Raw genomic sequence first — 15,320 nt, 5'->3', positions numbered from 1 at the left:
GTGGAGTAAATGGGCTCAGCGATCAGTACGCTGTGAAGGCATTTGGACTTAGTTACAAAGTAAGGACATAATACTGAGTTTTAGATAAGGTTTAGATATGTTGTCAAACATTTTTTCTGTTACTTTTTTTTTAAGACTTTATTTATTTTTAGAGAGGGGGGACAGGAGGGAGAAAGAGAGGAAGAGAAACATCAATGTGTGGTTGCCTCTAGTGTGCCCCCAACTGGGCACCTGGCCTGAAATCCAGGCACATGCCCTGACTGGGGATCGAACCAGCGACCCTTTGGTTCAGAGGCCAGCACTCAGTCCACTGAGTCACACTGGCCAGGGCTATTAATTTTTTTATATATAGGATAAATTTCCCATCAAAATAAAATGCTTTGAATTGATTTTTGCTGGAGAAGTTTCCATATGGTTCTTTGACTAATTCATCTCTGCAAGCATTGTTCTCTGGCCTTTTGATGCCTTGTGTGCTGGGTTGTACTTGTATGTTCCCTGTTGAAAGAACAACTTATTTACAGAAAGGAGGATTGCAAATTTACCAGATCACTGTGATTAAACAAACCGACAAAAAGTGCACACAAACAAACTGGGAGGAAAAAAAAAAAAAAAAGAAGGCTCTTTTGCAGCTAGAATATAGAAATTAAAAATCAATAAAATTCTCATTGAAGGGAGAGGGGAAGAAAAAATTTTATAAGTTTCCCAAACTCTCACTTCCCCCAAAGCTAGGTTGAAACCTTGTTTTCTTTAGTATGTTCTCTTTTGAAAATATAGCACCACATTCTTTTCTAAAGTAAGAGAAAATGTGTTTCTCTTAAAAATGTAATGAAATAATTTTCTTCGGGTGTAAAAGATTTCTCAAAATGTGGAGGCAAGAATAGTATGGGTCTTCAGGAAAACATCCAGATATTTCATTGAGAATAAAGTAAAGCTTTCTGTATTACTTAGCCATTTTTCCTATTTTTTAATGACTGGACAATTTGTTTAAGCATTGTTTTCTCTGAGAAAAATGTCAAATATTTTCAGAAATTAGATTTGTAAGAATGCCATAAAATTATTTATTTTTTTAGCTATCAACCATCATGGTTGGTAATAGTTTTATTTCTAACATAGAATAATGTACATTGATCTGCCTAAAATTAGATATTGTCACATAAATACTAGCTTGTGAGCAGCTGTATAGGAAGAATAACTATATAGCAGACGCCTGGGGCTACATAGCAAAGGACAGTTGTGGTTCCCCTGAATTAATTCCTGATATGCCCAAATGAAATTCTTCACGGAAGCTAAAACTGAAGATACAGTGCTTTAAACATTTCTTAGATGCTGTGTAAATGCTAAGTCCAAATTATTGGTATATAATATTACATATATTTGCACAATACTTGGCAATTAGTTAATATCTAATGAAATACTTCCATAAAATACGAAAGTATTTCCAAGCTCTAGTGTAAGGTCTTCCTGTCCTTCTAATTGGTATTCATAGCAAACTTTTATGTTAAATGTCAATGTTAAAATTATTTTTAAATGGTCTTCTGTATTTTTGGACATGCTTTTGAAATAACCCATAATAAAATGAATTTATCTAAGCCTAAGTTAAATTAACGTTAAAGCACCAACAGTATGGAAGAGACTGGTGAACTGAGATGAGTCAGCCTGCAAAGTCAACACAGGCCCTGCCCTATAACATTTTGGTCAAATAAGGCATTTTGACCAGTAACCACAGTAATAGTACAGTCTGAACAATTTGAACAGCCAGCATTTTTCAGAAGGAACAGTGGACAACTATGCATGTTTCTTCTGAATATTACTAACATGTTACTTATGTGTTTCTTAAGGTTTGAACAAGAGTTAAGCCCTTAGAGTTTTAGGGAGATGATACATTTGAAGGATGCTAGATAAATATCAATAAAGAAGACTTTGTTTCAGATATGGTGCCATGTACTGAATATTTACCAAAGGGGTAGGAAAATGTAGGTTAGGATAATAATAAGAATGGATTTAAATTATTAATAGAGTGGTTAGGAGATGTTATCTGAAATTTTAATTTGGAGTGTTTTAATTAATGAGGATCAGATCGAGTTTGGTGGTTATTTAAAAGCTTAAGATGTTTTTATTCCAAATAGAAAATTTTTATCTGTCAATATTTCCTCCTTTCTTCTAGCATTGCCGAATGCTGCAGCACTCCTTACTCTCTTTTGGGCTTGGTCTTCACGGTTTCTTTTGTCGCCTTGGGTGTTCTGACACTCTGCAAGTTTTACTTGCAGGGTTATCGAGCTTTCATGAATGATCCTGCCATGAACCGGTAAGCTTTTTACTCTTAGTGTCTCTAGAAATTGTAATCTTACATATAACTTGAAGAAGTAATAAATATTTTTGGTTTCAAAATTTTGATTGAAGTACTATTAAAAATAATTAAGTTCCCATGTATAAAAGATGATTTTTATTCTAGCAATGCATATTGGACACTTTCATTTTCTAAATTTATTTCAGAGCTTTTTGATAGCTGTTTTTTTCCCACTTGAAGTATTGCCCTGTTAAAATCAGATTTCTAGGCAGATCAATCTAAGAAGCAGCAACAGATAAGAAGAGTCACAAAAATGGGGAGACAAACAACCCCTACCCCCCGCAACCGAAAGGAAAGGAGAAATCCCCACTAAATGAAATAGAGGAAAACAAACTATCAGACATGGAATTCAAAACATGGATTATAGAGAAGCTCAGTGAGCTCAGCGAGCTCAAAGAAAACTACAGCGAACTCTAAGGAAACTACAAGGAACTTACTGAGAATTACACCAGCATGAAAAAGGACACAGAAGCTATCAGTAAGAGACAGGATGAAATGAAGAATACAATTTCTGAATTGAAGAACACAGTAAAAGGAATTTGAAGCAGTAAATTGGATCAGTGAGCTGGAGAACAATGTAGAAAAAAATTCCCAGACAGTGCAACAAACAAAAAAAGACTGAAAAAGAATGAAGAGGTTTTAAGAGAGCTGCATGACAACATAAAACGTAATAATACTCAGGAATACCAGAAGGGGAAGAAGAGGAGCAAGGGATAGAGAATCTGTCTGAAAAAGTAATGACAGAAAACTTCCCTAACATGATGAGAGAAAAAGTCATGCAAGTCCAGGAAGCACAGAGAGTCCCAGTGAAGATGAACCCAAACAGGCCCACTTCAAGACACATCATAATTAAAATGGAAACATTGAAAGACAAAGACAGAATCCTAAAAGCAACAAGAGAGAAACAGCTAATAACATACAAGGGAGCTCTGATGAGGCTATCATCAGATTTCTCAACTGAAACACTATAAGCCAGAAGGGAATGGCAAAAAAAATTCCAAGCAATGAAAAACAAAGGCCTACAACCAAGACTACTCAGCAAGGCTCTCATTCAAAATGGAAGGTGAAATAAGGAGTTTCCCAGACAAAAAAAGCCTAAAAGAATACATCTCCACCAAACCATCATTGCAAGAGATGCTAAAGGGTCTGCTTTAAGAAGATGAAGAAACAGATAGAGAAGAACACAAGTACAAGGGGAGAAAATGACAGTGAATAAGTACCTATCAATAATAACAAAAGAACCTATGTACCCCAATGTTCATAGCAGCACTATTTACAATAGGCAAGTGCTGGAAACAGCCTAAGTGCCCATCTGTAGATGAGGGGATCAAAAAACTGTGGTACATTTACACAATGGAGTACTATGCAGCAGAAAGAATGAAGGAACTCCTACCATTTGCAACAACATGGATGGAACTAGGGAATTATGCTTAGCGAAATAAGCCAGGCAACGAAAGACAAATATCATATGATCTCACATAATGCAGGAAACTAATGAACAACACAAACAAACAAGCAACATTGAATCAGAGGCGTATAAACAAGGAGCAGACCAACAGTGACAAGGACGGGGGGTGGAGAGAAGTGGGGTATGAAGGGGAAGGGTCTAGTCAAAGAACACGTGTAAATGACCCATGGACATGGACAACGGGGTGAGGATTGACTGTGGGAGAAGGGGTGGGCAGGGTGGGGGGAAGCAAACAAACAAAAATTTTTAGTGGAAAAAAAAATGGAAGCAAAATAAATAAGTGAGCCAGCAAATCTCCCCACCCAAAAAACAAAAAGAAAAAATTCAATTTCTATATTTGATATTTCCTTAAAATTTTTTTAAGTGTGTACATAATTTTGATACTAATCAGTTTCAAAGGATGCATTAATAAGAATGCAGAATAGTTAATTGAGTGGTTATAACTTACTAAGACCAGGTATTGGGAAACCTATTTCTAGAACTTGTCATGATTTCTGTTATCTTAATATAGGAGTTTCATGGTCTCATTTGTGTAAGTTTATATAACCTGTAACCTCTTAAAGTCTAAATTTTTATGGGTTACTTCAGAATTAGTAGATGGTGAATACCTCGTAAATTGGGGGAAGGACTTTTTTGTATGGTTTTTTTGTTTTAAATTTTTTATTTATTTTTTAGAGAGAGGGGAAGGGAGGGAGAAAGAGAGGGAGAGAAACATCAATGTGTATGAGAAACTGACTGGTTGCCTCTTCCACGCCCCGAAATGGAGACTGGCCCACAACCCAGTCATGTGCCCTGACTGGAAATTGAACTGGAAACCTTTCAGTTTGCAGGCCAGTGCTCAATCCACTGAGCCACACCAGCCAAGGTGGTGTATATATTTTTTTTTATGACAAAATTTAAGAACCTATATTCAATCTTCCTGCCAGCCCCAGCTAACACCCTTGTAATGGAAAAAAAGTGGGGAGGGCAAGAAAGAAAAGAAATTCATATGTACATTCACGAAATTTATACCATTCAAAAAGCACAAAAGGGTAAGTGACACTCTTTCCCCCTACTTCCCATTTTTCCCCCAGAGGTAACATCTGTAGGTGGTTATTTAAAATTTATTTTTAAAAATATTTTGCCCCCTCTTTCTTATATTTATTTATGTATTATATTATACTTTATTTATTATATTAGTTTCAGGTGTACAGCATAGTGATTAGACATTTATATGCATTATGAAGTGTTCACCCCGGTAACTCTAGTACCATCTAACACCATATGTAGTTATTGCAATGTTATTAACTATATTCCCTCTGCTTTACTTTATATCCCTGTAACTATTTTAAAATTTCTTATAGGAAAAGGTGCATACATATGTATTTTTTTTTTTTTTTTGGTTCATTTCCACATACTAAAAACACTGTTGTGCACCTTATTGTTTCACTTACTGTGTTTCAGATAGTGTTTTTATTGTTTTTTATGTCAATACATATAGATACAGCTCATTCTTTTTGATTAAAGCATAGTATTTAAAATGTATTTATACATATCTCTTGTTTTTAAACCCTTAATTCGGCAGATTTCAAAACAACAAAACTGAGAGGATAGTAGAACGAGTCCCCAGGTCCCTGCCACCCATCTCCAAGAGCATGGGCAGCCTTGTGTCATGCGCGCACCTGTAAACTCCACCCACCCTGTCTCCTGCAGGCCCCTGGCGGCATTTGTTGGGAATACATCCCAGCTAGAGCATCATTTTACCCATAAATATTTCAATATGTAAATCTTTTGGAAAAAAAAAAAAACTACAATAGAATGTTTATTCCTAACAAAAGAATTCCTTGACATCCAATACCCAGTTTGTGTTCAGGTTTTTCTGATTATCTAAAATGTTTTAAATACTTTGTTTGGCTAACCCAAGAGCCAAATAAGACCCATATTGCAATGGCCTGATACATCTCTTAAGGCACTTGTAACATTTAGGTCCCTGCTATCTCTGTACTGTTTTCTTTCATTTTATTGAAGACACCAGACAGTCCTTCATTTTTTGGAGTCTGGATTTTGCTGGTTGTGTCCCCATGATGTCATGTAACATGTTCCATCATTCACTGTATTTCCCTTGATACATATATCTTAACTTTTATAGTATATTCATAGGAAAAATTACTTTCAGTAAGTGTATTGAGTTGAAGAGTATGTTCCTTTTAAGTTTATTAGCAAATTTTTCTCCAGAAAGGTTTTATCTATTTATATCTCATGACATAAATATGTATAATTCAGTGAATACCTAAGAATGGTTGAGGTGTTTTGTTCATTATCAGAGTCTGGTTAGAATACTTTTATTTATCTTGGAAGTTGCGTTTTTCCTCTTATATGCTAAAATAATAGCTATTATGTTTTGCACAGGTAGTGGTGCATTATGACTGTTTAATATTACATTGATCTTATTATATAAGTTAATATTCTGATCAGGTTTTTTTATTTTTGTCTAACGATCACAAATATATAGCAACTGTCTAAGCCTTTTAGATTATTTTATGTTGGAATTAAATGAGATTCTAATTATTGTTTGTTTTTCTGAAAACATATGCTTTTAGGGGCATGACAGAAGGAGTCACGCTGTTAATCCTGGCGGTGCAGACGGGTCTGATAGAACTGCAGGTTGTTCACCGGGCGTTCCTGCTCAGTATTATCCTTTTCATTGTTGTGGCCTCCATCCTGCAGTCTATGCTGGAGATTGCGGATCCTATTGTTTTGGCTCTGGGCGCATCTAGAGACAAGTAAGAAAATTCCTAAAAGAACTTTTTATAGTATATGCTTTACATGCATTTGTTGTCTCAAGATTTGGATACTGTTTAGAGGCAGAAAATAGGTGAATAATTGGTATTAGCTTAGGTAGACAACTTTACATTTTTACTTTTCTTATATGGCTCACTTTTGTGTTTTTTTCTCTCAGGATTTCTATAGTTAAAAGTCACATCAGAGGCCACCATGTATTACAAATCAACTCTTCTTCAGAGAAATTTAATACTTTTTATAGTTGTCCAGTTTAAAAATGAAGAACAGAGCATAAAATTTAGTCTCATAAACGTAACAAATAATTATCATTTTATTCTGTGTAATGCTACAGGAGAGAAAGCACCAAGAGAAATGTAGATGAAAGGAAAAGGCTGTGAGGCAGTCATAGAAATAGACATTTATGGAATAACAGCCTCAGCTGATGGCCTTTTAGACAGTTGCAACTCACTGAGGTTAGAACGGGGACTCTCGACACCTTATGGTACCAGATAAAATTAATAGCTGATTCATGTTCATTCATCTCGTATTATGGAAATTGTAAGGAATAAAAGTCAAATTATTATTTAGCTCTTTAGGATACTATTTTCACTTATTATAGCTTATACAAGGACATTCTATAAAGAATTGCTTAAAATTCAGTGCACCTATTTTTTTCCAGCATCTCTCTACACTGATTATTGATTATTGAAATACCTGATTTTATTGCTTTTTTTGGTAGTGCTTAATGAGTAAGGGAGCAGGCAGTGTTTTGGGAGATAGAATTTTTGAAGCAGATTTTAAAAACATTCCAAATTAACATTTTATTATAGTTCATCAGATTTATCTTTTTATCCCCAGATAAGAAACCTTCTAAGTTTTCTTAGAAGCATTTAAGATGTTGAATTCAATGGTGAACTCAGTTAGTAGCCACTTAAATTGGTTATTTTGACTTCAGTACTATTTTGTCATCTCTGGCAATATCATTTAGCATTACTTAGTTATGCATATAATAATAAGATGAAGATACTAGTATAGAAAGTTAAGGCAAGAGAAAGAAAGAAATACATAATTCCACTGCATAAGATTTTTATTGAATTTTAACTTCTTAAATAGTGCCAGCCTGAGAACCAAAATGTCGCCGGTTCGATTCCCAGTCAGGGCTCATGTCTGGGGCATGCGAGAGGCAACCAATGTATCTCTTGCACACTGATGTTTCTCTCCCTCTCTTTCTCCCTTCCTTCTCTCTAAAAGTAAATAAATAAAATCTTTTTTAAAAAAAGGAATATATATATATGTATATATGTTTGTGTGTATATATATAAAATAAACAAAAATTAGACAAAATTCTGCATAATATATATACTTTTCTGTGTAGGTATATAATCTTTGTTTATAAACATATGTAAATATATTACTACTTCATATAAATGGATCATAGCTTGATTTTGAAAAAATAGTTTTAAGGCAAATCGCCCTACTTAAGAAAATGACTTAAATTTATCACCTAACGTAGTATAAGTACTGTTACAGTAATTTCTTCCTGCCTGCCTTTCTTTAAAAAAATGAAATCATGTTTTGAATCTCAGACAAGAGCTATTGACGGGTTTATTTTTGTCACTTAATTTCTGATAATATAAACGTGGCAAGAAATGATGTAAAACACTTTCCAAAAGTACCTAGCTTTAATTTTTACAATAGTAATAATTCACTTTCTTTTCTGACTTGCTAATTATAGATAGTCCCACACAGTGTAGCATTTAACTGTGTGTGGTCACTTTTCCTCCCACCTATATTATAAAGGTAGGAGGGATGATTTATGCTCCTTATTTTGTCTTCTTGAGATGCTTTGCAGATACCGATACTTAATTAAAACAGCTTAATTTTATTTCAAACATAAGCTTTATACTATTTTGGTTGGAATCCACATTTCTTCATAATGGTTTTTAAAATAATCTGTGTTCCTGTTTTATAAGAAATCATTAAATAATAATTTTAAGTTTTTATATTCAGTTTATATAGATTGTAACTTGAGTTTTGTGTTTGAGATGGGAAAGCTGTTTGGAAGTCACACTGATTTCTTTCTAGATTTTTGATCACTGTTTTTTCCCTTAATCCTTTGTGGAGGTAATAGGGCTCTATGTCATCTACTTGCTTATAACTTGGGTACGTATAGTAAGTAGTTTTATAAGTAAACTTGTAGGGAGTAGTAATCACCCTTTTTTTCTATTACAAAGTTTTTTTTTTAAGTTTTGCTAAAGGTAATTTTAGGGAGGGTTTTTGTGCATTTGTCTTTTAGAAATTGGTATACAGTCTGTATTAAATTCAGGTACGTTTAAGGAATAATCTGTTAAAATACTACAATGTATGAGGAGGTAAACAAAAGAAAAATTATGTTCCTTCTCCTTTGGACATAACTGGGGCTTCCCCTCAGTGTCACTCCACTAATGACAACAAGTAGGGTTCAAGGGGAACCAGAGCTGAAATCTAAGTCTAAAAATTCTCTCGGTTTGTTGCATGTCTTAAAAGCATGAAGCTACAAATGTGACTATTCCTCTGTGAAATAACTATGATAACTTTTGTCCTGCTTACATCGTAGGGCCTTGCACTTGGGTAGATAGATGGGTATGTGAGAAAAGGTAGTAGTAGTTGGAAAGTAATTTGAAAATCATCAAGCAGAAATAAATTTTCAAACTATATTTGACTCTTCAAACAAGTCTTTATGCTTAAGAGCTGCTATATGAATAATGAGTTGTTATTCTCTTTTCAAGGAGTTTAAATTTGGGCAGTAAGACTTTTTGTGTGTACATATACAGTTATACATACATAATTATTTTAATATATTTTACTGATTATGCTAGTAACAGTTGTCCCAAAATTTCCCCCTTTGCCCCCCTCCTCTTGGTACACCCCATTCCCTCCAACAGCCCCCTTCCTTAGTTCATGGCCATGGGTCATGCATATGAGTTCTTTGGCTTCTCCATTTCCTATACTGTTCTTAACATCCCCCTGTCTATTCTGTAACGGGCAGTTTCTACTTCTTAATCCCTTTACCTTTCCCCCTCCCAACTGATGACCCTCTCAAAACTGTTGAGAAAAAAAAAAGGAATTGATGGTACTTGGCAGTTGACCGAGTGTGGAGGAAAGGAACAGGGCCTGTGGCTTTGAAACACCAGGTCTGCGCCGTGACATGCCCTGAATACTAGCGCAGTGACCAGCATGGCGAAGGGCACAAGGGATGGTATTTGCAAAGTTAAGCATGACCAACGCCCATTAGTTGGTAATGTAATGGTTGCGTTACTGCTAGGTAACAGGCACTTTAAAATAATTCTTTCTTTTTCTCTAGGAGTTTATGGAAACACTTCCGTGCTGTGAGCCTTTGTTTATTTTTACTGATATTCCCTGCTTACATGGCCTACATGATTTGCCAGTTTTTCCACATGGATTTTTGGCTTCTTATCATTATTTCTAGCAGCATTCTCACCTCTCTTCAGGTAAGCCAGAATTAATTAACCTTCTATAATAACTGATTTTCTTATTTCTCCTTACAGAAAAGTAATTAAACTTTTTCAGGACTCATGACTGTAAGTGGCCTGTGTAGGTGACTACTTCCCACCCTTTTTACTAGAATACATTACATTTATTTGAGCGTAGAACTTTGAAGGTAGGTTATTAAAATACTAGACCTGTCTTGTCACTTGCTATTTTTTGTCAAGGTAATTAAACTTTGTAATTTTCCTTTTTTCAAAATGGTATGATACAGTGCTGTCATGTAAATCATACATTGATTAAGTAACTATAAAATAGAGTTACTATATGAAATACAGTGTTCGGAGCTCCATTTCTTTAGTAAATACCAATTCAAAAATATCCGTAGTTTCATGATGTGCGTATTACATGCAGAGACACAGTATTGCCCTGAAAATGATAAGCTTATTGTAACTTTTGAAGGTAGATCTTCGCCGCCTGATCTGTGAGAAGTAAAAGAAAGTGTAGCACTGGCAATACAGATTTATTCATTGTTCCTTGAGTAGAAGTAACAGTTCTTTCAGAGTTGAGGAACCAGTATGACAACAGAATTAGGAAAATTCTGGTAGAATTTTTATGGGTTTTGCTGACCTAGGGAATAAGAGGAAGAGAAGAGTCGGAGAAAACTACCAATCAGAATCGTTTTAAGAGAGTTATGTCTTTCAGGGGTTGAAAGTGTTAGGAATGTGTTAATATTTAAAGTGTACATGCTTTTTCTTTCAGGTTCTGGGAACACTTTTTATTTATGTTTTATTTATGGTTGAGGAATTCAGAAAAGAGCCAGTAGAAAACATGGACGATGTCATCTACTATGTGAATGGCACTTACCGCCTGCTGGAGTTTCTGGTGGCCCTTTGTGTGGTGGCCTACGGTGTCTCGGAGACCGTCTTTGGAGAGTGGACAGTAATGGGCTCAATGATCATCTTCATCCATTCCTACTACAATGTGTGGCTTCGGGCCCAGCTCGGGTGGAAGAGCTTTCTTCTCCGCAGGGATGCTGTGAATAAGATTAAATCATTACCTCTTGCTACGAAAGAGCAGCTTGAGAAACACAATGATATTTGTGCCATCTGTTATCAGGTAGGATGCACAGTGAGAATCCATTTGGGTGGGTCATACGATGTATGCCCTAGGACTTTAACCACATTAACCAGATTCAGGTTCAATTCCCAGGCAGAATTAGCTCCTGGGTGCAAAGAAAGTGGGCCTCAGACATTATTAGACCTGATAAAATATTCCCATTTTATTTCTAAATTAACTTTATAATGAAGTCCCTTAAATTCTAATATATTGTTATTTTCAACATTATTGCTCACCCATAAATAAAGGAAAAACAGGTCAGGTGTTATTTTATATTTTACGCCTGAATACATTTACACACACATATATACCTATATAGTATCAAATATGTATTATCATTCAGGAGTCAGCAGCTTCTGAAAAGTGGTGTGCCATGATTTTGACTTTTCCTTCTGGTATTCTCAGGGTGGGGAAGAAGTGTTTGTTTACTTTATGTAGGTGGAGAAAGTATGTGGTTACCTGGGGGTTGCTGGGTATCTGTGGTGTTTATAAGCCTCTGTGTGGGGAGGGGAGGGACATGTGTTAGAGGCAACCAGTTGGTGTAGCACTGCATTCTGCCTGCCTTTGGTACACGCACCGTGTATAGCTCATGATTGCCTTCTATTACAAATTGAAAGGTGGTATTTAAATCAGTTAGAAAATATAACACAAACAGTAGGCCGAGAGTTTAGTCACCAAGTCACCTGTGCAGGGGGGTGGTTGAGTAGAAGCTTTTACAGCTAACCTTTACAGTGTTAAATGTGGACAGAAATTACAGGCAACAGCAGAAGCTGTTCCTTTAGAGTCATTCTTGGGCTGTGGGCTGCTGAGAGCGTCAGCACACAGGGACACTGTCCTCCAAGGCTGCCTGACAGTTCGAGAGGGTGTGTGCATTTGTGTGTGTTTAAAACCATCTAGAATAAGAATTTTTTTTCTAAGAGTAAAATGCAGTTACCACTTTTTTATTGTTATTAGAGCATACTTTTGGGTATTAGCAAAGTAATTTTTTTCAGGTACTTACTGCATTCGGGTGTGAGGTGTGTAAAGTCAGTTCCTTGAGTTCATTGTTTTAGTTCTGGCCCCTGGGTGCTCAGTACCTTGTTATAGGCAGTACAGGGCATGTCAACGTAGTGACCTGTGTCTAAATATTCCAACCTGGGATCTGAGTCCTCTTTTTATATTTCTTGTTGTCACATCACTTTTTTTGAGGTGCTCGAACTACCTGCTGATAACCACACAGAGAATGGAAGTCAAATTGCTTAACTTCCCAGCTGGCTGCTTTTCCTTGGATGGCTTTCTGCTTAAAAGTTGACTCCCAGGTGTTACCAGCTCTTGGCAAGGAATTTCTATGATAGTCACAACTCCCTTGTTTTGAGACTACAAACAAAATTAATGGTCACTTCACCAAATGTGTAATCTTAAATTTAAACTTCATGTTCTCAGCCTTGCTTCCCCGCATATATCTTAAGTGAGGAATATTCATGCGGAGTATAGCACCCTCTATTCCAGTGGCTATCGAACTTGTGTGTGCATAAGAGTCACGCGGTGGCTTGCTGTAACTGCGGATCTGTGAATGCCGTCCCTAGCTCTCCCGATTCAGTTGTCAACATCTGGCCCAATAATGTGCACGGTTAACAAGCACTGGGTGATTCTGATGGAAGTGGGGAAACACTGGCCTATGCAGACTGTGTCTTGAAAACTGGATGTGTACAGTGAAATTGAAATTGCCACTTCCTTGCCAATGCCCTGGTGTTCTGTGGCTGGTTCTGTCTACTTGCCAGTAATCTCATCATAGAACAATCTGTTCAACCGTGGAAAAGTCGTGTCGTTTTCAGGTGTTCTGCGGTTCTGGTTATACTTGTGCCGTACCGATGGGGACCCCATAATCAAACCGCTACAGTTGCGTGACCCCTGCCCTTCATACCAGGCAGAACCCAGTGAAGGGGGTCATTTCTTCCTCGTATTTGTTTTTTACTTAGTTTTGAAATTTATTTAGCCAGTGGTCCTTGTATTATTTGTATAAAGGGGGATCTCTGGTGGCAAGAGGATTATTACTAAAATATAAAGTGAGTTTTATTCTAAGATCTGTATTACAAATTTTCTTTGGGGAATTTGTGGAAAATATATGTTGCAACTAGAACTTTTGGGGGTATCAGCAAAAGACTTTAGATAATAAGCACTTCGGAGGTATCTCTCTGTTCCTCCTTCTAGGACATGAAATCTGCTGTGATCACGCCTTGCAGTCACTTCTTCCACGCAGGATGTTTGAAGAAGTGGCTGTACGTCCAGGAGACCTGCCCTTTGTGCCACTGCCACCTCAAAAACTCCTCCCCGCTCCCGGGGCTAGGGGCTGAGCCGGTGCCGCAGCCTCACGCTGAAGCCGAGCAAAACGTCGCACTTCGGGAAGGCACTGAACCCCCAGATCAAGAGCGTCCTCGAGAGACTGCAATGCAAGAAGGTTCTAGGGACAATAATGAGTGCATTGCCAGCAGATCAGATAGCCAGGAAGGGACTTGTGAGCCCAAGGAATGTGCTCTTAGTGCAAAAGATGGAGCGCGTCCTGCCGAGGGCAGCCCAGAGGAGACACAGCAGGAGGAGCGCTGCGCTCAGAAGCGGAGTTAACTCCCCGTGGAGTCTGTGTTTAGAGTCAAGGAACGGGCCTGTGAGGCGATTAGATAGTAAACCTGACATTCCAAGGATCTAATCCAGGACTTACTCTCGGTGGAGACCACCTGCTTTCTTGCCCTTGACATTGTGGGAGAAATTTTGCCATGTATGCTAATCAAAATTATTTATATATCCTCTGCTGCTGTTTTGTAGAGGTTTGCCAAGGAAATTCAACCTCACCAACTTCAGTAACTGCCCCCGATTTGTAAAGGATAAATAAAACCAGATTTGAATGTTGCATGGGGCTAAAGAAAGGAAGATAAAGAGCGTAAGGACAGTCTGGGAAGAAGCAGGCAGAAGTGGAAGTGACGTTTCACTTTCTGTGGGACAGGATCATTCTTGTTACAGAATATGAGTAGTGAGGAGCCTCTTTCTCCACCCTCTTCCCTCAGTGAACTGGAACTCAGTCTGGTGATTGTTGAGTTTTGTACAGCATTGGTCAAAATCAAAGATACAAAAGCATCAGTTGTGTTCAGAGGTCAAAACCCGCTCATACTTTGTATGTGCTTTCGGGGAGGGGCGGGGGGGACTTGGGCCTTGCGGGTGCATTCACGTAATCTGAGACTCTTGAACTTTCTGATGGAGTCCTCAGTATTTTGTGTATATGAAACTTTTGTTAATATATTGTATACTGCGGTGGCTGTGTGAAGTAAACTAAAACCCTAATGAACACTTTGGAGTCTGCGTCGGTGTAGGAGACCAAAGTGGGAAGGGCTTTAGGGCACTGATAAAGGCCCTAGTGTACTTTTCAATCCTGTGTAATGTTTAATTCTTGCAACTGAATCAAAACAGTGTTAAATTATGGCAATATTTGCACTTTGGGAATGAGTACTTAATTGTATGATCACACTCTGCAAATGCCACTTTTAAAGCTGTTAATAGACTTTGCACCTTTTCTTTGACAAGGATGTGTCATATTTAAATTTTTACATTCATCATGGCTACAAGTTAGAACTGGGGGGGTGTAATTTTTTTATGGGAATTTTGATATGAAAAGAAATTAGTCATTTATTTATACAATACGCTTGGCTCAAAAAGTGTTTTTCAGACTTGGTATTCCTAATGTAGATGTGACTTTATTTTATTTTTAGTAGCAAATTTGGATGTAGACTGACAGACATAGCTGAATGTCTTAATAAATTTAAATTTGAAGATAACTATGCTTTTTAATGTGATTATTATTATTATAAAGTGTTTTGTTGAATTTCCATTCGTAGGAGACTTTTTTTATTAATCCAGCTGGATTTCTTATGTCTTGATCCCTGTCTAAAATGCCCTGTAAAGGACAAAACTTCCTGCTTGAACATGTATCAGTTCTTTGAAATCTACACCAGTGGCAGTGGGCCCAGCTCTGCACCAGAAGCATCTGGGGACCTTTAAAAAAAAAGACACAATTTTTAACCGCACTTCAGACCCACTGAACAAGCTTTTGGGGGAGCCTGAGAGTGTGCACTTCAGAGCGTCCTGTGGCCTGACACCAGCAGTTTCATGCTT

At 37.1% G+C, this 15,320-nt stretch overlaps 1 protein-coding gene across 2 annotated transcripts in view; it reads left to right on the top strand.

The window, feature by feature from the left end:
- The window catches only part of RNF145 (ring finger protein 145), a 48,941-nt gene extending 33,958 nt beyond the window's left edge, over window positions 1-14,983 (top strand). For both annotated transcript variants that reach the window (XM_090288508.1, XM_090288507.1), the window contains exons 7-11: window positions 2,165-2,305; window positions 6,395-6,577; window positions 9,919-10,066; window positions 10,824-11,180; window positions 13,371-14,983. In XM_090288508.1, the coding sequence (XP_090144634.1) occupies window positions 2,165-2,305; window positions 6,395-6,577; window positions 9,919-10,066; window positions 10,824-11,180; window positions 13,371-13,781 (1,240 nt within the window). In that variant the 3' untranslated portion in view covers window positions 13,782-14,983. The remainder of the gene's footprint in view (window positions 1-2,164; window positions 2,306-6,394; window positions 6,578-9,918; window positions 10,067-10,823; window positions 11,181-13,370) is intronic.
- The last annotated feature ends 337 nt before the right edge of the window (window positions 14,984-15,320 follow it).

The sequence above is a fragment of the Furipterus horrens genome, unplaced genomic scaffold (assembly GCF_987537825.1).
Source record: "Furipterus horrens unplaced genomic scaffold, mFurHor1.1.pri manual_scaffold_10, whole genome shotgun sequence".
Lineage (NCBI taxonomy): Eukaryota > Metazoa > Chordata > Mammalia > Chiroptera > Furipteridae > Furipterus > Furipterus horrens.
Note: the sequence above shows the minus strand (reverse complement) of the source record. Positions and strands in the feature narration are given on the sequence as shown.